General features: G+C 43.5%; 1 protein-coding gene and 1 pseudogene across 1 annotated transcript; one reads left to right on the top strand and one right to left on the bottom strand.

The window, feature by feature from the left end:
• The first annotated feature begins 307 nt into the window (after positions 1-307).
• CTSS (cathepsin S) lies at positions 308-21,567 on the top strand. The gene is made up of 8 exons (XM_040998476.1): positions 308-424; positions 1,330-1,456; positions 7,396-7,518; positions 9,581-9,730; positions 14,128-14,355; positions 16,974-17,139; positions 18,559-18,661; positions 21,152-21,567. Exons 1-8 carry the CDS (start codon positions 399-401, stop codon positions 21,249-21,251), a joined length of 1,023 nt encoding a protein of 340 aa, XP_040854410.1. The 5' UTR covers positions 308-398; the 3' UTR covers positions 21,252-21,567.
• Positions 8,647-9,025, bottom strand: LOC121168682 (annotated as a pseudogene).
• Positions 21,568-23,141: the final 1,574 nt, after the last annotated feature.

Here is a 23,141-nt window from a genome sequence, read left to right as displayed (position 1 = left end):
TGGTGTTCTTCCCTTTGAAATCCTAAGTCACTCAGATTTCAGTTCGATCTTTGTCTCTTCAAACCTTTTTCCATCTCAGAATGGTGTTTCTAATAAACATTTAGCAGATGATAATGCGTTTTAACAGTAAACTTGTACTGCCCTTACTTGCTGGGTCCATCCTGTTTTTCTCCACCAGGGACTCACTACACTCACGTTGTCCCCCTCGCCATAAGAAGTGCACTACAGGTAGCTAACTTAGTCAGATTTTAAATGAAACTGAAATGAAAGTTCACTTCCTCATTGTTGGAGGCCTCATGTGACAAGTTCCAATTTCTTTTTACAGTCAGTTCAGTTGGAAATCTCCGCGCTGCCCTTGAGATCTTTGAAGAAAGTCCAGCAAGCCAAGGACTCCAGCAATGGAGACACCTGCTCATTCTAGTGTGTAAGTATTATCGGTTTTGTTATTATTATTTTTGGTCCTTAAACACTCTTTGTTTATACTTTCAGCATGTTTGCCTACCAGGTTTTTAATCTTCGGTTTCAGGAAGCTAACTCAACAAGCATGCCATTCGGCTCGTTTGGCATAAAATGAATCGATTTTTGAAAAGTTAATGTGGGAGCGTCTGAGCTTGAGGCAGAAGCACTATATGTTGAAGGTTTTCTTGGTGAAAATTCCAGCTGTTTTTAGACATGGGAAAGAAATTACAATTTCATTGGTGGAAGTTCGTTACTGAATTTTTGTTAATAACTCTTTGTAGAGGCGGTGTTTGAAACAGCAATCACCTTCTTTGCAATAGATATTTGAGCCGTGAATAAAAAGGTTTAAAAAAGGAACGTGACCCAAGGATGCTAAGGCGGTGTGAGGGGCAGGGGTGTCTTCTAACCATCTCTAAAAACTGTGCACGTTTAGGATAATGAAAAAGAATTTGTGTGTTCAGAATTGAGGAAAGAAATGGATTTTTGAGAGTTTGTCCTCTTCCTGGAGAGTCTTTTTTCTTCTTTGAAAGGAGGAAAGTGGATTTCTCGGGATTTGATGGTTAGCCACGTCTGGGAAGTCCCTGCTTTTCCAACCTCCGAGATAGGTTTGGTTTGCCAGATACTGGAAAATCTCTGAAAAATCACTTTTTCGGAAAGGGTAACTGGGTGTTGAGAACAGTGTTTCAGACACAGCTGTGCAGCTTTGCCTTCCGGCTGTGCAGTGCAGACACCTGCCTGCAGAATTCTGCTTTACAGCCTCGTGTCCCCTTGGATGGCTTGGCAGCGCTGTTTCCTGTTATGAACCTGTGACTCTGGGGTCGTGATCCATGCAGCTGATTGCTGTGCCTTCCATTGCCTTGTCTCAAACAGAATCAAGTGGCTGCTTTGGGTACTCCTAGTGTGCTTCTCCAGCACGGCACAGCTGCACAAAGACCCCAGCCTGGACCGCCACTGGCATCTCTGGAAGAAGACCTACAGCAAACAGTACAAGGAAAAGGTACCCCGGGCTGCTCTGAAGCCACACACTTTCACGTCACCACCCTGCGTCCTCCTGCTCAACATGCTGACAAGTAGTGCTTTCAGTAAACACGGTATCCTTGTTTCTTGCCAAATCCTTGCTTGGTACTGTATGGCAGGACACAAAGTCCTTGGCAGGTGTTTATATCAGTGAAGGAGAAAAAAAAGAGATGTATATACAGACAAGCAGACATAGCACAGTAACCATGGCAGAGACGAACAGAGCAAGGCACAGAGCGGGAGAAGTGAGGAGCTGGCACGTGCGTGAGGTGGTCAGAGAAGGCCCCACCACTCAGGCGACCTTCTTGGAGAAGAGAGTCAAAAAGAGCCAGGCAGGGAGGTCACAGGCGGAAGAAAATGAGCGTGACATTGTGAGGAAATTGCCTACTTGGTTTATCAGAGGAACAGAACGCCTTTTCTAGTCCCTGGCCCATGGTAGGGCCACTGTACAGTCTTTCTTCTCTCTCACTTCCTACTTTCTGCTTTGTGTTTATTACAAAGTGCCCTCTTTTTAGACCTTAACTCTATGCTTCAAATGACTGAGTTTAATAACTATACGCTATTTCTCTGTTTATCAATCAGCATCATGTATCTATTTGGTGTTTTTTTTAAAAAGATTTATTTATTTTTATTGGAAAGTTAGGTATACAGAGAGGAGGAGAGACAGAGAGGAAGATCTTCCATCCATTGATTCACTCCCCAAGTGACCACAATGGCTGGTGCTGTGCTGATCATGCAGGCCTCCCACACGGGTGCAGGGTCCCCGGGCTTTGGGTCGTCCAACTGCCTTCCCAGGCCACAAGCAGGGCGCTGGATGGGAAGTGGAGTTGCCAGGATTAGAACCGGTGCCCATATGAGATCCAATTGCATTCAAGGTGAGAACTTTAGGCGCTAGGCTACGCTGCCAGGCCCTTGGCATTTTTGTATAAAAATGACACATAGCGGGTTATGCACTCCAAGTTTTCTGCTTCTTTGCGTATTCATTGTGAACAAATAAGGATATATATTGATGGGGTGCAATGCCATTTTATGCTACATATATGCATTGTGGGATGGTTAACTCAACCCAATCCACATATCTATCACTGTGCACACTTTTCTTGGTGTGTGTTTAGAAATCTACTCTTTTAGACTTTTGAAATACGCATTATTTTGGCTGTAGTTCACCTCTGTTGTTCAAGCATCACTAAAATTTGTGGATCAGTGGTTGCCACAACCTAGCCCAGCTTCTCCCACATCCACCCTGGCTCTTGTAAGCCACGCCCAGTGTGGCTCACTGCCAGACTGTCCCCACACACATGCGGAGGGATGCTGCAGCTGTGTTCTATCAGGTCCACCCCTATTCTGAGGCTCAACAGTGGGAACCGCAACCCAGCAGGGGCATCCCCTTAGCTCCCCTATGACATCTGCTCCCAGCCACAAATCTTGCACGTGCTGTAATTACTTGACCCATCTTGGCCTTTGCTATGGATTCTGCAACCTGGTCTGACCTGGCCTGCCCAGTTCCCAGTCCCAATTCTAGCTGGGGGATGCTGCAGCCTAACCCTTCCCAGCCCACCACAATCCCTGTCTTTCATGCAAATCAATAGGTGTAATAGCCTAGCCCAGCATGGTCCACACTCCATCCTGGCTCCTGAACATGCCAGTGTGCTATGGTTTGTCCTAGCCTTGCCTGGTCCACCCCTCTAGCCAGCTCACACACCTGCCGAGAAGTGGATCAGCCTTGTTGGCCTGACCCACACCCAACCTTGGCTCACCAGTGGGAGCTAATGCCCAGGAGGAGAGTTCCCTAAGTTCTCCCACCAAGCCCACTCCTGGTCCTAGGTCTCATGGATGCCAGCAGGTGCTAGCCCCCTACCTGAACTAGTGTGTCCCACAGTCCCAGCCTTTGTGTGTGCTTATGGATGTTGCAGCCCAACCTGCCCCACATCTAATTCTTAGGTGTGCCTATGGTTGTTGCAGTCTGGGCCAGCCCAGCCTGTTCCCAACCTCAGTTCCCATGAGTGTTGGCCCATCGCCACCCCAGCTCTTGTGCAAACTAGCTCACCCTCTGCAATCCTACAAGGGTGGGCCAACAAATCCCCCACAGACCTGATTTTCCCGTGTGCCAGTTAGTGTCATGGCGCAACCTAACAAGACCCTTTCACACGTCACTTACTGGTGGGTACTGTGGGCTAGCCCTGCCGGGCAGACCCTTCAGCCCTAGCTTTTGTGTGTGCCAGTGGGTGGTGGTCGATGCTAATTAGCCAAGTTCATGTCTCCCACATGGGTGGGTGTATTGATCTGACCCAGAAAGGTGCTCTAGTTTCCTTCCTCCAGATTACCCAGCCTCAGCCCGCTCATTTACCTGCAAGTACAGTGGCCTGGTCAGTCACTTTAAAAAAAGGGGGGGGGGAGAGAAGGAGCCATGCTGGCATACTGGTACAGTTAGCACAGAGTTGGCATGAACCAGGCCCAGGATGCCCACCAGCTATCGGTTACTTTTCTCCCAGCAGTGTAACACTTACCTAGGTACAAGGCAGCCTAGGCAGTTGCCTACGACTGGGAGAAACATTCTATTTTTAATTTGTTAAATTTGTTTTTCATCATGAAAGTAGGTAGAATTTTGTCAAATGCTCGTCTCACAAACTGGTATTGCAATGACCATACGGTTTTCTTGGTAGTGACAGACTTCAAGCTCACCCATCCTTTTTAGGGTTAGATGGGCAGTTAGCAACACCACCAGCCTTAGTGAATGTTGTCAGTCCTTGGCAACTCCAAAATCCAAGAAGAAGGAACAAGATTTTTAAACATCTATTTAGTTGTTTATTTGAGAGAGAACTCACGTGTTGCCATTCACTGGTACCCTTCCCACATGCTTACAGTGGTCAAAGTGGTCGGCAGCTGAAGTCAGAAACCTCCATCCAGATGGGAACTTTGTTACTTGAGCCGGCCATCCATGTCACCACTGCTTCCCAGGGTCTGTGCTGGCAGGAAGCTGAAAACAGGAACTGGGGATTGAACCCAGATGCTCTGCTCTGGGATGTGGGTGACTAACCGCCACCCCAATCAGAAGCTTTGTTTTCAGTTAGAAATTTTCTTTCTTTTTCTTTTCTTTTCTTTCTTTTTTTTTATTAGAAAGACAGATGTACAGAGAGGAGGAGAGACAGAGAGGGAGATCTTCCTTCCGATGGTTCTCTCCCCAAGTGACCGCAGTGGTCGGTGCTGTGCTGATCTGAAGCCAGGAGCCAAGAACTTGTTTCTGGGTCTCCCACACGGGTGCAGGGTCCCAAGGCTTTGGGTCGTCCTCGACTGCTTTCCCAGGCCACAGGCAGGGAGCTGGATGGGAAGCGGAGCTGCCGGGATTAGAACCGGAGCCTATATGGGATCCTGGCGCGGTCAAGGCGAGGACCTTAACTGCTATGCTATAGCGCCAGGCCCTTCTTGTGATTTCTAATCAAAAGGCAAAGAGAGACAGGGAAGACACACAGAGCTCTCTCCCCTGCTGGTTTGTTCCCCAGAAGCCTACAACCTCAGGGACTGGGCAGGAACCAAGAACTCAGTTCAGGTTTCCTGCCTGGTGCCAGGGACCCAGGTGCTTGAGCCATCACTGCTGCTCTCCAGGGCTTTCGTGGACAGGATGCTGGCATTGGGAGCTGGAGCTGGGACTCGAACCCAGGCACTCTAGTACATGATGCACGCATCTAGCATAAATGCCTGCCCTGAGCAGGGCTTTGGATAAGTATTCCTCCATTGTAATGTATCCTAAAGTTCACTTTTTTCCCCTGCCTAGCATAAAAGGTCTTTAAAAGGGCCATGGAAATGCATATCATAAAAAAGGATGTATAAATTGACAAATATTTTCCAAATAACTTTATCTTTGAATTTCATTTTTCTATGAACTTTTTGAAGGACTCCTGTACTTGACTGAACTTTTCTTTATTCTGTTTTTTTTTCCTTTCCAGTGGTTTAGAAGTGTGTGAACAGGCATGCCATTATGTGCACCCCTGGAATAACAGCAAAACCTTGTTCCAAGGGAGATGGACTTGCCTGCATACTTGTGCCCTAGAACCAGGCTCTGGGCCTGGGCTAACTCAGGCAGAGAAGAGGCAATGTAAAGCTGGTAACTTGTGCCCTGGAGTCACAGTTTACAGGAAACTCTGGCTTCAGTAGTGATGGGATAGGCTTTCAGCTATTCTACAAGACATCCATGCGCATTGTAGTCTATGCAAACTCATCACCTAAAGGACACACACACACACACACACGTCAGCAGCCAGCCCATGAAGTCACTGTGGTAAAATGAAAACAGTATAATTAAAAGTGATTTTCAGAGCTTTGGAGGAAGAAAAAAAAATCACCCACATTGATGAACAAAAAATTGCAAAAGTCGAAAATGGAAAGTATGGTCATTGAAATCAAAACACATTCAGGAGGTTAAACTCCAGAGTGGAAACAGTTGGATGCCACCAATAATCTGAAAAACAGAGTCATCTACTCTGAATGTAGTACACAGAAATAAAAATAAAAATCTATGCAAATGTATGTAAGAGAAACGAGAGAGTTTGAGGTTCTAAAACACATTTGGTTGGAATTTCTGATGAAGAGATTTAGTTGGAATTGTGAAGAAGTAATATGCAACTGCATATACTGGTAAAAATATTTTCCACATAGGGGCCTAGCACAATGGCTCCACTGGCTAATCTTCCCCTTGGTGCCAGTTCATATCCCAGCTGTTCCACTTCCAATCCAGCTCCATGATTGGGGCCTGGGTAAGTGGAAGAGGCCTTGGGACCCTGTACCTATGCAGTAGACACTGGCTCCTGGATTCAGATTGGCTCAGCTCTGGCCATTGCAGCCACTTGGGGAGTGAACCAGCAGATAGAAGATCTTTCTCTCTGTCTCCCCTTCTCTGTGTAAATCTAACTTTCTAATAAAAAAAAATCTTAAAGAATTTTCCAGATAGAAGAGATTCCAAGTCATCCTATCAAAAATCTGTAACAGAAGGTAAAGAAAAAACACCAGACCCTTGCAAATGAAATTCCAAAACATGCAAGAAAAAGAGAACATCACTAAAGCTGCTAGAGTGAAGAATGTGAGGCAGGGCTTGGGCTGACGGCAGACCGCTCATCTGCAACAACAGGTGCCATAAGAAATGCAGAAATATTTTCAAACAGCTGAAGAGAAATAGCAATGTATAATCAGCTTAACCCTTTTTCAAGAGTAAGGGTGAAAACACATCATATGAAGGTCTATAAAGTGAGTTTCCCATCTATAAAGAATACAGCTCAACAAGCAACAGGTTTTTATTTTTAAGTATATTCTTAAGTTTTTATTTTTAAGTATTTTTTAGTATAGTAAGGTGGAATTTTATTATCTATATTATAAACTGATTCTAATAACTATCAAAACAATTGAGTACAAGATTAAGAAAAACATCTGGGCTGGCGTAATAACCTAGCAGCTAAAGTCCTCGCCTTAAACACACCAGGATCCCATAAGGGCGCCAGTTGGTGTCCCAGTGGCCCCGCTTCCCATCCAGCTCTCTGCTTGTGGCCTGGGAAAGCAGTTGAGGATGACCCAAAGCCCGGGGACCCTGCACCTATGTGGGAGACCCAGAAGAGGCTCTTGACTCCTGGCTTCAGATAAGCACAGCACCAGCCATTGCAGCCACTTGGGGAGTGAATCAATGGCTGGAAGATCTTCCTCTCTGTCTCTCCTCCTCTCTGTATATCTGGCTTTCCATTATGGATAAATAAATCTTAAAAAAAAAGAATAACATCTGATTTTAACAGTTATATTGGACATATTCATTTATTTCCATTCTCCTGGACAGACTCATTTCTATTTTTGAATGTTTCCTAAAACTATTTTTGTCGTTACATATCAATTTGTCCAGGACACAATGTAACTATATTTTTCTTTCACTTGATACTTGAGAATGAAGAGGCTGCCCGGCGTCTTATCTGGGAAAAGAATCTGAAGTTGGTGACACTTCACAACCTGGAGTACTCAATGGGAATGCATTCATATGATCTCAGCATGAACCACCTGGCCGACATGGTAAGCACATCCCTAAGAAGCCTACTTCCGTGTCTAGGAAAGTGTGATTTCCACCCCACTCCTCACCCCTAGCCCAGGCTCAAAACAATTCAAAGTAACCAACACCACCAACAACGGAGGGCAAAGTTAAATGTGTGCTGAGTTAGAAAGCCAGTAGAATTTAGGCATACACAAATTTGTAAGGAAATTTCTGTTAGTATCATGTGCCTCATTGTAAAAATTATTGTTGGAAAGGCAGATATACAGAAAAGGAAAGACACAAAGAGAAAGATATTCCATCTGCTGGTTTACTCCCCCAGTGGCCACCATGACCACAGCTGAGCTCATCCAAAGGCAAGAGGGTCTCCCATGCAGGTGCAGAGTCCCAAGGCTTTGCACCATCCTCTTCTGCCTTCCCAGGCCATAAGCAGGGAAGTTGGTTGGAAGTGAAGCAGATGGGACACAAATCGGGACTCATACGGGATGCCAGAACTTGCAAGGGGAAGATTAGCCAACTGAGATATCATGCCATGCCAGACCCAGATCACTTTCTTACTCTTTTAAACTTATTTTATTTTTCATGATACCATTCCATAGGCGCAGGAATTTCCCTTCCACCCTCACCATTTTGCCTGTCTGCACTGATTTCCCCTATATACTATACAATAGTGTAGTCCTGCAATAACAATCACGAGTCCATTATTCTGCTATTTAATTGCATCCTGACATTGTAGGCATAGACAATGGTTGAAAATCCAGTATCCTATTGCAAACAGTTTCACTGGGAATCCATCTTTGATCTGGAAGTAGAGATGCATGGTGCAATGTATCTTCACTTCTTGGTATGACAGTCTGTATTATACAGTTCTTCTAGATGAATACATGTAAGTGCATGTTTACCTATGTATCTAGTTACCTTATGTTTTGCCAGATAACTTATGAGTTATAGCGAAATGGTAAACCCGTATACATTATTGCATTATTTATTCATATTTTCGGAAACCTAAAGAAAATGTCTGGAGTTTTATAGTAAATCAGCAAACTTACCTAAGTCTAAGTAGACATTTGCATGCATAATTCACTCTTAAGGCAAGGATATAGCTTTTTTATTTTTTCACAAGCTTTTCTTTTTATTGAAGAAAAACTGACCTAGTCAAAAAACCCAAAGCCCATGTCGACATCAGACTGGTTAGATTCTTCCTCTTTGGCTTCCACTTTCTTCTTCTTGGCTGGAGCAGCAGCAAGGGGGTGGGGGGGCAGCACCTGCTGCGGGAGCGGTTCCACCAGCCCCGACGTTGCAGATGAGGCTCCCAATGTTGACACTGGCCAGGGCCTTGGCAAACAAGCTAGGCCGGAAGGGCTCCACGTTGATGCCAGCTGCCTTAATGAGGGAGTTGATCTTGTCCTCCGTGAAGGTCATCTCGTCCTTGTGCAGGATGAGGGCTGAGTAGTTGCAAGTGAGCTCGGAGACAGAGGCCAAGGCGCTGCCCAGCGCGGTGCTCGTGGCTGGATAAACTGAGGGCCTCATCCCAGCGCGGCCTTAGCTTCCTCAGAAGGACTGAGCACCTTGGCAGCAGCTGTGGGAAAGGGCATAACTTTTCAAAACCATAATCTACTATGAATTTATAGACTCCATCCTATCTCACTAAACTTTACCACTGTGACCAAAGCTTAGAACCATAGTCCTTTTTGGAAGAGAACATCCTTGCAGAATTCCTCCTTAACTGTAGGGGTTGGTTTCTTTTGTAATTCTTTCCCACCAAGGAAACCAGTTTGGCCTCCTATCTTAACAACCATTTAGAAAATTCTACCTCATTGTAAACCAACCATTGGCTTCCTTGTAACTTCTGGTTGTCACCATTTTCTTTTTCTCTGTCCCAGTGAGATTGCCTAACTGGGAAGCTAATGCCAAGTGCATGACTATGGGAAACCCACGCTTTGCCCAACCAGATGGACAAGGGTGCCTACCACAGTCACAACCACAATTGGCTTTTCTAGATCCTAAAATATATTCACCATGATAGACATTGGGCTATAAAGAAAAGAAGACCCTAATTGAAAGGGCTGTGTATTTGCCTTGTAGACCAGTGAAGAAGTGTTGTCTTCGATGACTTCTCTGAGAATTCCCAGCCAATGGTCGAGCAATGTCACTTTCAAGTCAAACTCTAGTAAGAAGTTGCCAGATTCAGTGGACTGGAGAAAGAGCGGTTGCGTTACTGATGTGAAATATCAAGTGAGTAACCCAAATCTCTGTCCCTAGGGGATCCCCTGTCCCAGATGCTTAATCTAGTGACCAATTTCATGGGAAATCTCACAGTCCCTTCCTTAGCTATGGAATCAACTTTCTTTTTTTTTAATATCTTTTATTTATTTATTTACTTATTTGAATCAACTTTCATTATCCTCCTCTTCTTAAAGAAATTGTAAATGCCCATAGGGCAAGGATCACCTATTACACTTCACAGATAATCTCCCCAGGGCTTAGGAGCACCTGTGCCTGGGAGCTGCCTTTCACCAATGTGTGCACTGAGCCACCGGGGCTCTCAGATGAATTTTCAGGGCAGTGCTTTATTTTAGCTATTGGCTGAATTGATCTCCCATCAAGCCACTTTCCCCAAAAGGAGTGTCTGGCATGTGAGGAGCCTGCGTAAGAAGTTTCTCCATTCTCACTTGTAAATGTCAAGGCTAAAGGAGAAGAAACAGAACTTGGTGGTGGCTATCCATTGGACCGGAGAAGCACACAGGAGGCTAGGCTTGTGTGAACAGAGCAGGGATTGTGTGTTTTGTAAAATGGCTGCTCCTATATTGTCATTTAATTTTCTTACATTTTAAATTTTTTAAAAAAGATTTATTTATTTATTTTATTGGGAAGGCAGATATATAGAGAAAAGGAGAAACAGAGAGGAAGATCTTCCATCGCTGATTCACTCCCCAAGTATCCTCAATGGCCAGATCTGAGCTGGTCTGACACCAGAAACCAGAATCCACGCGGGGCAGGATCCCAAGGCTTTGGGCTGTCCTTAACTGTTTTCCCAGGCCACAAACAGGGAGCTGAATGAAAAGTGGAATTACCAGGATATAAATTGGTATCCATATGGATCTTGGTGGATGCAAGGCAAGGGTTTAGCTACTAGGTTATTGTGCTGGGTCCTAATTTTTAATTTTTAAAAATTAATTTAAAGTTTTTAAAAATTCATTTGTGACTGTTGCTATGGCACAGGGGGTGAAGCTGCCGTCTCCAATGCCATCTCATATAAGCACTAGTATGAGTCCCACCTGTTCCAATTCTAATCCATTTTTCTGCAAATATGCCTGGGAAAGCAGCAAAGGATGACCCAAGAACTTGAACCCATGCACCTACCTTTAAAATAAATAACAAAGAGAAGTCAAAAATGCAATTTAAAAAAATCTGAGAGGGCCCGGTGCCATGGCCTAGTGGCTAAGGTCCTTGCCTTGAACATACCAGGATCCCATATGGATACCGGTTTTAATCCCGGTAGCTCCACTTCCCATCCAGTTCCTTACTTGTGGTCTGGGAAAGCAGTCGAGCATGGCCTAAAGCCTTGGGACCTTGTGCCCACATGGGAGACCTGGAAGAGCTCCTGGCTCTTGGTTCAGATCGGCGCAGCACCAGTCTGTGAATCATTGGATGGAAGATCTTTCTCTCAGTCTCTCCTTCTCTCTGTATATCTGACTTTGCAATAAAAATAAATAAATCTTTTTTAAAAAATCCGAGGGCAAAAGGATGTATTTGTTTATTTAAATGTCAGAGTTATAGAGAGAGGGAGAGATCTTCCATCCACCGGGTCACTTCCCAAATGGCCACAATCGTCAGGGCAGGACACAGCTAAAGGTTTTACTGGTACCCCGAAGGTGTCAATACAAGCACTTGGGCCATCTTCTGCTGCTTTTCTCAGGCTGTTAGCGGGGAGCTGGATAGGAAGTGCAGCTGCTAGTATTTGAATCAGCACTCATATGTGATGCTGTCATGACAGGTGGCGACCCCACCTGCCATACCACAATGCCAGCCCTGGTTTGCTTGCTATGAAAAAGCTACCAAACTCCTCATTTTCTTAGAGATAACTAAGGGTAAAGCACATGTGAAACCTCAGAGGCAAGGGAGAAGAACCATAGCATTTGGAACAGCTGCCCCAGCTGTAGCCAAAGAAGAAGCAGAAATGTTCCAAAAATTGCATGATAAGTCTAATCTCTTACTGTTTACATCCTTTTAAATTTTTATTCTAATATAATTTTCTCTTTTTAAAAATATTTATTTTTTTGAAAGGCAGAGTTACAAAGAAAGGGAGAGACAGATCTGCCATCCATTGGTTTACTCCCAAAATGTTCACAGCATCCAAGGCTGGGCAAGGGCTGGGTCAGGCTGAAGCCAGGAGCCTGGAACTCCCACTGGGTCTCCCACGTCAGAGGGAGATGGGTCAGACATGGAACAGCTGAGACTCAAACCCGTGCCTATATGGGCTGCTAACGTTACAGGTGGCAGCTTAACCTCCTGCATCACAATGCTAATCCCATTCCTACCTATTTATTTTGTTTTCAACTACTCTTCGGTTTCTTACCCAAACTTCCATAATATAAAAGTTAGGAAGGCTCTCTATATAGTCAGATGTTAACTCAGTAATTTAGTGAGCTTGTGTCCCTGATTGTTTGAATTTTTAAAATTTGTATTGTTTGATTTATTTGAGTAGTAAAGAGAGGGAGAGACAGAGTTTTCTTCTGTTACACACACACACACACACACACACACACATAATTGTTGATGATCTACGTAGTTGAGAAGGATGCATTCCCATGCAGTCCCCCTTCCCACACACCCCCAAGCCCGCCTCCCAGGACAAACCACATGCACTGCGTCTGTAGCCAAGTCAGGCTCCGGGCCTGGTCTTCCCTCCTTGTGCGGAGTATGCCTCCTGGGGTCTGCCACCCCTACCCACTGTTTTACTCCCCAAATACTTAGAATTATCACGTTGGGCCAGGACCAAAGCTGGAAGCTAGGAACTTAATCTAGGTCTCTCATATGGGCAGCAAGAACATAATTACTTAAACTTTCAGCTGCTGCCTTCAGGGTATGTGTTAGCAGGAAGCAGAGCCAGGATGAACCCAGGAACTCCAATGTGAGATGTGCCGGGCATGTCAGTCAACATCTTATTTGCTAGGCTCAACTAGGCCAAGCACCTGCTCTCGCTTGCATTTTAATGGAAAATCTTTAACCAATAGCAGCTTGCTTTCTTTGGGAAAGGCAAAAGGAAGGGAAAAAGGAGAGAAGAAAAATTGTTGTGATGGTCATTCTACATCTTTTAAACTAAAGCGGATTAAAAGTTTTCTGTTTGTACCTTCTTGTAAAATGACATTTGATCACATCTCCAAGGATAACTGTATATGGAAAATGCTGAATTGGGGCCAGTGTTTGTCATAGTGGGTTGCAACACCAACATCTTATAAGGGGACTGATTTGAATCCCAGCAGTTCCACTTCCAGGCCAGCTTGCTGCTAATGTGCCTGGGAAACCAGCAGCGAATGGTCCAAGTACTTGGGCCGTTGGAACCCAAATGGGGCACCCAGATTGAGCTCTTATCTCCTTGCTTTGACCTGGCCCAGTCCCAGCCATTGAGGCCATTTGGGGAATGAATCAGTAGATGGAAAATATCTCCATCTCGGTGTCTGGGTATGTCTGTAAGATCTCTCTCTCTCTTTCTCACTCTCTCTCTTACTCTGTGCGTGCGTGCGTGTGTGTGTGTGTGTGTGTGTGTGTGTGCATGTCTTTCCTTTTTTTTTTTTTTGGTAACTCTGCCTTTCAAATAAACAAATAAATCTTTTTTTTAAAGGAAGGATTCCTATTCTTTTAAATTAAAATAAAATGCTTATTTGAAGTTAAACCTTTTATGTTCCAGATGCCACATGGGGGCATGGAAAGTATGTTAGGGCAAGGAGATCATCCCTCTCCACTTTAAAGTCACGTTATTGTAAGCATCTAGCCCCCTTACTTACGAGTGAAGACAGGAAGGACTTGAACATGTTCAGTGAATATTGTTTCTCAATATATTTTAATATGTCCCTTAGACTTTGAGCTCAGTCACTTGCAGGTCTTTTATGATGCTTCAAATTTATTTAAGAGGCAGGGGGATACACATGAAGAAACAGGGGAGACAGAGAGAGAGCATGTGCAAGCGAGTTCTAAGCTGGTGGTTGATTCATACCCCCAAATGTCAACAATGGTCATGGCTAGGGCTGAGCAGGGCCTAAAGTGAGAGCCAGTACCTCAGTGCAGGTTCCCCACATGCGTGACCTCAACTGAGGTCACCAGGGCTTACACTGGAGGCAAGAGACAATAGGTAGAGTCAGTGGTTATCTAACCCAGGAGCTATAAGATGCATCAAAGGCCTCTTAACTGGTGCCTAACCACTAGGCTAAATGTCACCATTTGCAAGCCTTCACCAAGGCTAGACCTTGTCCGGAGAACAAGTATTTGGTCTCCATTCCCATAGTCTAAGAGAAAAGGCAATAGTAACAGGACAGCTTTTCCTGGGAACTAGGCCAGCAAGTCCCCACGTGATGTTCTTGATTGTCAAACCTTGCTGATGCCTTGCCTTTGTGACCTGGTTTCTGTTTCAGGGTTCCTGCGGGTCCTGCTGGGCCTTCAGTGCCGTTGGGGCCCTGGAAGCGCAGCTGAAGCTGAAAACGGGCAAGCTGGTGTCTCTCAGTGCTCAAAATTTAGTGGATTGCTCAACGGCGAAATATGGGAACTTAGGCTGTGAAGGTGGCTTCATGACACGGGCTTTCCAATACATCATCGACAATAATGGCATCGATTCAGACGCCTCCTACCCCTACATAGCCAAGGTGCGTCACAGGCAATGGTGAGGCACCATGTCATGCCTGTCTCACCACCAAACCAATGGCTTGGGAAAGTGTGTGTGAGAGAACCCCATCAGGAATTCTGAAATTCCCGAGTTCTTAGACCTTTTCAATTTATCAATGGAATAATGTCCTTTTTTTTTTTTTCTAAGATTTGTTTGTTTATTTTAGAGTTACAGAGGAATGGCTTACTTCCATCTGCTGGTTCATCCCCCTAGATACTTACAACAGCTAGGACTGGGCCAGGCCAAAATCAGGAGCCAGGAATTCCAACAAGGTCTCCATGTTGGTGGCAAGGGCCCAAAAACACATGAGCCATTTTCCGCTGCTGGATCAGAAGTGGAATATCTGAGACTGAAACTGACACTCCGATATGAGATCTAGGCATTGAAAGCAGCAGCTTGAGGCTTGCATGACAGCTCAACTGGCTAATCTTCCACACAGGAGGTTAAGCCGCTGTCTGCAGTGCCATCCCATATGGGTGCTGGGTGGTGTCCAAGCTGCTCTACTTCCAATCCAGCTCCCTATTTATGACCTAGAAGGTAGCAGATGATGGCTGAAAGCATTAGGACACTGCACCCACTTGGGAAATCCACAAGAAGCTCTGGCTCCTGGCTACAGATAGGTTCAGCTCTGATTGTTGAGACCATTTGAGGAGTGAATCAGCGCATGGAAGATCTCTCGCTTTCTCTCTGTATCTTCTCTCTGTAATTTCACTTTCCAATAAAAACACATAAGTCATTTTTTAAAATTAAAAAAGAAGTAACAGCTTAACTTGCTATGCCATTGCACCTGCCCTAGAATCATAGTTTTAAACAAGTCGTATGTTTTCAAACAAACTTTAAGCAAAACATCCTTGAAAGTCTTTCTGTATGTCCACCTCATTTTTAAATGTTTTTTTTTTTGTTTTGAAGAATTGTTCATTTATTTTAAAGACAGAGTTAGAAACAGAAAGAGAAAGAAAGCTCTTTACCCATAAGTTCACTCGCTGGAAGGCTACATTTGCCAGAAGCTGAGCCAGGTTGAAGCCAAGAACCAAGAACTACATCCATGTGTGCAGTTGGCAGGGGCACAAACACTTGGGTCATCTTCTACTGCTTTGCCCAGGCCATTGGCAGGGACCTGAGTCAGAAGTGGAGCCCATCAGCAGATGCCAGTCTCACAGGCAGAATCTTTACCTGTAGTACAATAGTGCCAGCCCCAATGATTAAACTTGCCTGTACTGCAATGGTGCTAAACTTCACTTTCAGATCAGCAAGTATATCACTCTTCCCTTCCCCTCCTCTGCCTCACATGTCCATTACAAATGTGCCCATATTGCAGAAATATTTAGAAAAGAGGAAAATATCAATCAAAAAGCCTACCTCAGCCATGATTAATTTGGTTTATTTCTTTCAAACTCTTCTCCTGTTGTATATTTTAAAAAGCATTCCTGTATATACAATAATCATGAATTTGTACCTTCCCTTTGCCCAGTTAAAGTCTGTTTTCCATATTACACATCTATATAAACCAACATTTAAAGTGCAGATCATAAGGAATCCATCAGGCAAATTGGGATGTATAGTGGTAGAGTAATGGAGACTACCATATCCAGATGTGAAGGCACAATGCAACAAGCATCTCTGCTTCCAAACAAAAGATGGACTCCCAATGAAGGTGTTGGATGTATCTAGACAATGGAATGATGGACTGTCTGACATTGTCTGTACCAGCAATGTCGGGCACACTTAAATAGACTGATGAAAATGTAACTCCTTATAAAGAGTTGTTACATTATGGGAAAAATCAACTGGGGGGGTGGAAATTGGAGGGAGGGGGAATTCCAGACTATACAGAATTGTATGATAAATTTCAAAATTAATTAATTGATTAACAGCAGGTCTTGCAGGCATCACCTCATCAAAAAGATTTTAAAGCTCTAGAGTTTGTGGCCTTTGTGTTGGATTCCCTTGCATGATATCTCAGAAAAGACATTGTCCTAAGAAGTCCTGAATGGATGGAAATATTCATAATGTACACCAGTAGAATGACTCTGTCTTTCCTGTTATTGGTAAAATCCAGAATCGTTAAGACATGGAAGATCCGGGCCTGGCATGGAAGCCTGATGGCTAATGTCCTCGCCTTGCACCCGCTGATCCCATATGGAAGCTGGTTCTAATCCCAGCGGCCCCATTTCCCATCCAGCTCCTCCTGCATGTTGCCTGGTAAAGCAGTCGAGAATGGCCCAAAGCCTTGGGACCCTGCACCCAAGAGGGAAACCAGAAAGAGGCTCCTGGTTCCTGCCTTAGAATTGGTGCAGCTCCGGCAATTGCGGCCACTTGGGGAGTGAATCAATGGGCAGAAAATCTTCCTCTCTGTCTTTCCTCCTCTCTGTATATCTGCCTTTCCAATAAAAATAAATAAATCTTAAAAGAAAAAAAAAAGACATGGAAGATCCAATTTTTTTCTTTAAAAGGTAGGAGATCTAGACATTTGAAGAGTAAAGTGAAGGAAGAACTGTATTTCAGATCCAGACTCTGGATACTGGTGATTTACAAAGGAAGTTCAAGTATATTTCCTTATCTGATTCATATTTTATTTTATTGTTTTGTTTTGTACAGGCTGGACAGTGCAAGTATGACTCAAAAAACCGTGCTGCCACGTGCTCCGGATACGTTGAACTTCCCTCGGGCAGCGAAGAGGCCTTGAAAGAAGCTGTGGCCAATAAAGGACCTGTGTCTGTTGCTATCGATGCAAGTCATTCTTCTTTCTTCCTCTACCGAAGTGGTAAAGACTCACTTGGATCATTCTCTTATGATACCCTGCTCTCACACTGTACAAAAGAATATTTTCCTTTGCCGTCACTCTATACTCCTCCAGTTCACGTGTATTTTCAATCCAGTGACACTTAGCCGAGCTTCCTGATCTACATGCCAGGTGCTACACCACATGGTTTACCTGCTATATCTCACTTAAGCCTCACAATAATTGTAAGTCTTAAAAGATTTATTTATTTTTATTTGAAAGGCAAATACGGAGAGCTCTTCCATCCACTGGTTCACTCCCCAAATGGCTGCAATGGTAGGAGCTGAGCTGAGCCAGGAGCCACTTCCGATCCCCCACACAGGTGCAGGGGCCCAAGGATTTGAACCATCCTCCACTGCCTTCTCAGGCCACAAAGATGGAGTTATATTGGAAATAGAGCAGCTGGAACTAGAACCAGCACCCATACGGGATGCCAGCACTGCAGGAGAAAGATTAGCATGCTACGCCATTGTGCTGACCCCACAATAACTGTATTTTACAGATGAAAACATAACCAGAGGAGTTAATTTGCCTGAATTCATACAGGATAAAAGTGGTTGAGCTAGGACTGAAATGATATGACTAGACTACCGAGCTTGCCCACTGAGACTTTACAGTGTAGGCGTAGCGTAACAGGGTATAATATAACTATGCTAAACTGAATGGCATATTTTTAATCTAACCACTAAAGCTGCCATGGTGTTAGACTAAGTTGAAGGTTACAACTGTATGTGTTTTAAGATTTATTTATTTATTGGAAAAGCAGATTTACTGAGAGAAAAGAAACAGAATGAGGTTTTTCATCCACTAGTTCACTCTCCAAATGGCTGCAACAACTAGAGCTCTGCCAGTCTGAAGTCAAGAGCCAGAAGTTTCTTCTGGATCTCCCACGTGGGTACAGAGACCCAAAGCTTTGAGCTGGATTGGAAGTGAATGTGACAGGACTTGAACCAGTGCCCATATGGGATGCTGGTGGCACAGGCAGAGGTTCAGCCTATATGCCATGGAGCCTGCCCTGAAATATATATATATATATATATATATATTTTAATTTCACCTTAGAGAGCACTTACTTTAGGTAAGAGTGAAATGTGTGGAACAATTTAAAAATATATGCAAAAAAGCACAATAACTGTATAGAAGTTAAAATAATTAGAGAAAAGTGGTATATTATCAAAGAAGGCTTTTGAGGGTACTAAACTGATATGACTACAAGAAAATTGACAAATACAGCTTTAAGGCAAAGAATTTTAAACACGAAAGGGTTTGCGAGTTTATGTTCTTAACATAATTAACTTTGCCATATATACAAAAGAGTGTAATAAAAGTAGTAACATTGTCAAATGTGCTTAATTGCCATATAGCATTTAGCCTTCTTGCCCGCCCACGTTTCATTTGCAGGTGTCTACTATGAACCGAACTGCACTCAGGAGGTGAATCATGGAGTACTAGCGATTGGCTATGGTAACGCTGACGGGAAAGACTACTGGCTTGTGAAAAACAGGTAATCATTTGAATAATAACGTGGGGCTTTTTTTTTTCATTATTGGAAAGTCAGACATAAACAGAGGAGGAGGAAAGAGAGAAAAATCTTCCGTCCATTGATTCACTCCCCAAGTGGCCGCAACTGAGCTGATCCGAAGCCAAGAGACTCTTGTGGGTCTCCCACATGGGTGCAGGGTCCCAAGCCTTTGGGCTGTCCTTGACTGCTTTCCCAGACCACAGGCAGGGAGCTGGGGCTGCCAGGATTAGAATTGGCACCTGTGTAGGGTCCTGGCATGTGCAAGGCGAGGACTTTAGCTGCTAGGCTATAGCGCCGGTCCCCAATAATGGGTTTTTAATTAAACCAGGGATTCACAGTACACTGAATCAGTGCTCTCTTGTGATTATGGTAACGAAGCTTATATCAGCAATGCTAAACACTTTTACTTCCCATATAAAGTGACATTTCAAGTCATTCAGATTCCTCATTTCTTCACTTTTTATTTGACCTTCATATCTTTGTTTCCATGATTTATCTTGTGCAGTATTTCTCTAATTGTTCTTTTCTAGTCTCCCTTGTGAATACTTATTCTACTTCGTCCCTAAATGTTGATACTTCCCAGGGCTTTGTCCTCTGCTGATGGCTCCTCTAATTCTCCCTTTTCCTTGGGGATCATCATCTGTCCTTATGCCTCTAACTGTAACCTACCTATGCAAATGCAACAGCAAGTAGCACAGTTACCCAATAAAACAATGTGGAGCTATTCTGGATCCTTCCAGGTACAACCAAGCAACAAGTCAAACACATTGCACCTCCTATCTGTCCTTGATTCCATTCCTCTTCCACTTGTTTCTATTACTGATTAAATTCGGACACTCCTCGTCACTGTGTAGCCAGACTCCTGTACTCTCAGGCTCGATTTTATTGTTGCCGAAGTGCTGTGGCTCAGATATGAATGTGTCTGGCTTATAATTCTTTTGTTCCTTACTAGAGCATGTGTCTTCTATGTTATAGGTCTGATATTATGATATAATGCCTGATGAGAAAAGTCTTGCTGTCAGTTTAGGCAACCCTTCTCTTGCTCAATCCATATATTCCTGCCCACCCAGACTCTGAATCACGTGTTACGTGTACTTTCTGTTTTCCATCCCCAGTAGCCTTCCTGTAATTCTACATAGCTATGGCGAAATCCTAAAATACAGGGCATGCCAAACTGTGCTCAAAACTTCTCAAAAGTTCATCATTGTCATTAAAATAAAGTCTGAATTCCTGGCCAGGTAGCCAAAGCTTCTCCATTATCTAGTTCCCAACATAGTTTTCTAGACATTCCTTCTACTATATTCTCTTATATCACATTCACTCTGGCCGCAGTGAACTATAAGCTCCGTTATTCCTTAAATTCACAAATGTTAGCTGTCTCTGTTTCTTTATGTACATTCTTTCACCCTTCTAATGTCCTTGAAGACCATTGTCGCCTCCAGAAATTCCATTTGTTGAGGACCAAGGGAGTACTGTCATATATTCTAGCAGGAGAAGAAATGATTCGATTTATTCCTGAAAACAATGTGATATTGTAAAAAAAAAAAACACACACACATTTTAAATGTTTAAATTCTTTGTCCTGTCATTTTCATACTTGGATTTTATGTGAATAAAATCTAGGGAGTAAATCATCAGATGGAAGATCTTTCTGTCTGCCTCTCCTTCTCTCCATAAATCTGATCCAATAAAAATAAATAAATCTTAAAAAACACACACACATAGTCTCGGCGTGGCAGCTTAGTAGCGGTTAAGGTCCTTGCCCTGCATGTGCAGGGATTCCATACGGGTGCTGGTTCACGTCCCAGCGGCCCCATTTCCCGTCCAGCTCCCTGCTTGTGACCTGGGAAAGCAGTCGAGGACAGCCTGAAGCCTTAGGACCCTGTATCCACGCGGGAGACCTGGAGGAAGTTCCTGGCTCTTGGCTTCAGATCAGCTCAGCTCTAGCCATTGCAACCACTTGGGAAGAGAATTAGTGGATAGAAGATCTTCCTGTCTCTCCTCCTCTCTGTATATATAACTTTCCAATAAATAAATCTTTAAAAGCACACATATGCATACATAGAGCAAAATAAGATCTGAGAAGTATTCAGAGAGGGCTGACACACAGAATAGTTAAGGCCTCTAAAGCACATCTCCTTTAAATGATGTCACATGTCTTCCAAAGCAAACACATTTTCTCCACTGCTTGGGAAAACACAACTTCCCTTTGGGCCATGAGCTAACATGTGCACGGACTTCCTTCTCTCTGTGAAACTGATGTCAGCATTTCTTCAGCCCCAAACCAACTTCCTGTCCTTGTTCCTCATTGTGCCTCTCAGGATACCCAGCTTTCCTTTCCACTCAGTATCCTGCTGCTCACCCAACTCAGCAGTCATTGTTCTGAATGTCACACTTTTAATTGTATCCAACTCGATGCACTTCCCCAGATCTGCCCATTGTCACTTGTAACTTTGTGCTCTTTTTCTGAAGCTGGGGCCTCTACTTTGGTGAAAAAGGATATATTCGGATGGCAAGAAATCATGGAAATCATTGTGGGATTGCCAGTTACTGCTCTTACCCAGAAATCTAAGAGAATCTCTCTGCATAATCACTAAGCAAGAATGACAGAGCACTTCCTTTGTTTTTCATGCTGCATCCAGAAAAAAGAAGTTCCATGATCAACAAGCGTACTAATCAGAAAATGTAGCTTGATTCTTCACTTCTTATACTTAGTGGAACAAACTTTGCTAAGTCACTAATGATATACTACAGAGAAAACTGCATGAGGATTGTAAGGCAATACGCTGTATTTGTCCTTGTTTTATTTTGCACTCTTTAAGTCCCCTAACAGTCTTTTGTAACTTAATAGCTGAAAAATGTTTAATAAATGTGTCATTTTAAACTTCTATCATTGGCCTAGTTTTCTTATTCTAAGGTAACTGTCAAACTCTTATGAGAATATTCATGGTGATAGGTTGGTTGTGGCTAAGGCAACTTTGGTGGAAGAAAATATTAAATTGATAAATATTCTGAGGGCTGATATAACATATTTGCACATAAAAGGAATGAATGTTTTTCAATGAGAAGATGTATACAAGTCCTTAAAAGACTGTTTTTTCAAGCACTCTGGAAGCATTGGCTTGATGATTGACAGTATTTGACCTGGTCCTGGGTGAGCAGCAGTGAACATCCAACGGACATCTGTTATCCATCTTCTTGCATCCAGTCTTTTAGCCAAGAAGAGTGACAAGCCAGATATACACACACACTCATCCTTTGGTGGAAACTATCCAGCAACAGAAAGAGTCCGTTCCAACATCATAAAATAGGAGTTCCAGACCCAATGCAACAGCTCAATTGACTAATCATCCCCCTTGCAACTGCCAGGATCCCATATGGGCGCTGGTTCATGTCCCAGCTGCTCCACTTCCCATCCAGTTCACTGCTTTAGCCTGGGAAAGCAGTAAAGATGACCCTGGACCCATGTGGGAGACCTGAAAGAAGCTCCTGGCTCCTGGCTTTGGATAAGCTCAGCTCTGGCCATTTCAGCCATTTGGGGAGTGAACCGGTAGATAGATCTTTCTCTCTTTCCTTCTGTTTGTATATCTGCCTTTCCAGTAAAAATAAATAAACATTAAAGAAAAAATTAAAATTAAAAGAAAAAATGAGGAGCTCCTCCCCCCAAGAGCAAATGTCAACATGGGCTTCTCTGTAAATCTATGCCTTGACAGAGATTTTAGGTATCTTCTAATTTCTTGTCACCTATATTCCCTTGCAGAGAGCTCAGGACTATATCTTGCTTCCTTAAGTTCATTTTTAAATTTCCCATTGATACCCTAATTTCAAATAGCCCATGCTATCCGTGTCACCATGAATAACCTCTGTGTGTGTATATCCTTGACCCCTTTAAGATAAACCAGTTTGAACTTTCTATAATGGATGCTTCTACTGTATCACCATTTTCAGGAAGTTGCATAATTTGACAGCTTCTCATGGTTTATTTTCATTTCTTATACAATAGTAAAATTCTAACTCTAAGTATTATTTGAAAAAAAGATCAATGATATACTACTTAGTTAAAATTATTTTTAAGTAGTCACCTATAAGTCGACCAGAACCCTTTTAGAAAAAATAACTGAACTAACTTGAATAAAACACAACTGCAATTCTTTTTAAATATTTAATTAGACTTTTATTTTTCATTATTTGAGAGAAAAACAAACTAAAGCAAGAGACATCTGTGTGAGTGCTCCCACTCACTCTTTCACCTTGCAAAAGCCTGCAAGGCCAGGGCTGCGCCAGCCAAGAGAAGGAGCTGGGAACTCAATCCGAGTAGTTCACAGGGGTGGCAGGAACACCAGGCACTTGAGCCACCGCTGCACTGTCACCCAGGCTTTGCAGTAGCAGGGAGTTAAGGAGTCAGCAGCTGGAGATGAGTGTCAAACCCACACACAGTAATACAGCTCACGCACACCATGAC

The sequence above is a fragment of the Ochotona curzoniae genome, unplaced genomic scaffold, assembly GCF_017591425.1.
Source record: "Ochotona curzoniae isolate NIBS_2020 unplaced genomic scaffold, NIBS_Ocur_1.0 scaffold_1037, whole genome shotgun sequence".
Classification (NCBI taxonomy): Eukaryota; Metazoa; Chordata; class Mammalia; order Lagomorpha; family Ochotonidae; genus Ochotona; species Ochotona curzoniae.
The sequence above is the reverse complement of the archived record's forward strand: the minus strand, read 5'-3'. Positions and strand labels throughout refer to the sequence as shown.

What these genes read in the sequence shown, in the direction of transcription:
- CTSS (XM_040998476.1), top strand. Translation starts at nt 399, where the DNA reads ATGGAGACACCTGCTCATTCTAGTGT. An exon ending in CCTACCCCTACATAGCCAAG is followed by an intron (nt 14,356 to 16,973) that starts GTGCGTCACAGG and finishes TGTTTTGTACAG; the next exon opens with GCTGGACAGTGCAAGTATGA. An exon ending in TTTCTTCCTCTACCGAAGTG is followed by an intron (nt 17,140 to 18,558) that starts GTAAAGACTCAC and finishes TTTCATTTGCAG; the next exon opens with GTGTCTACTATGAACCGAAC.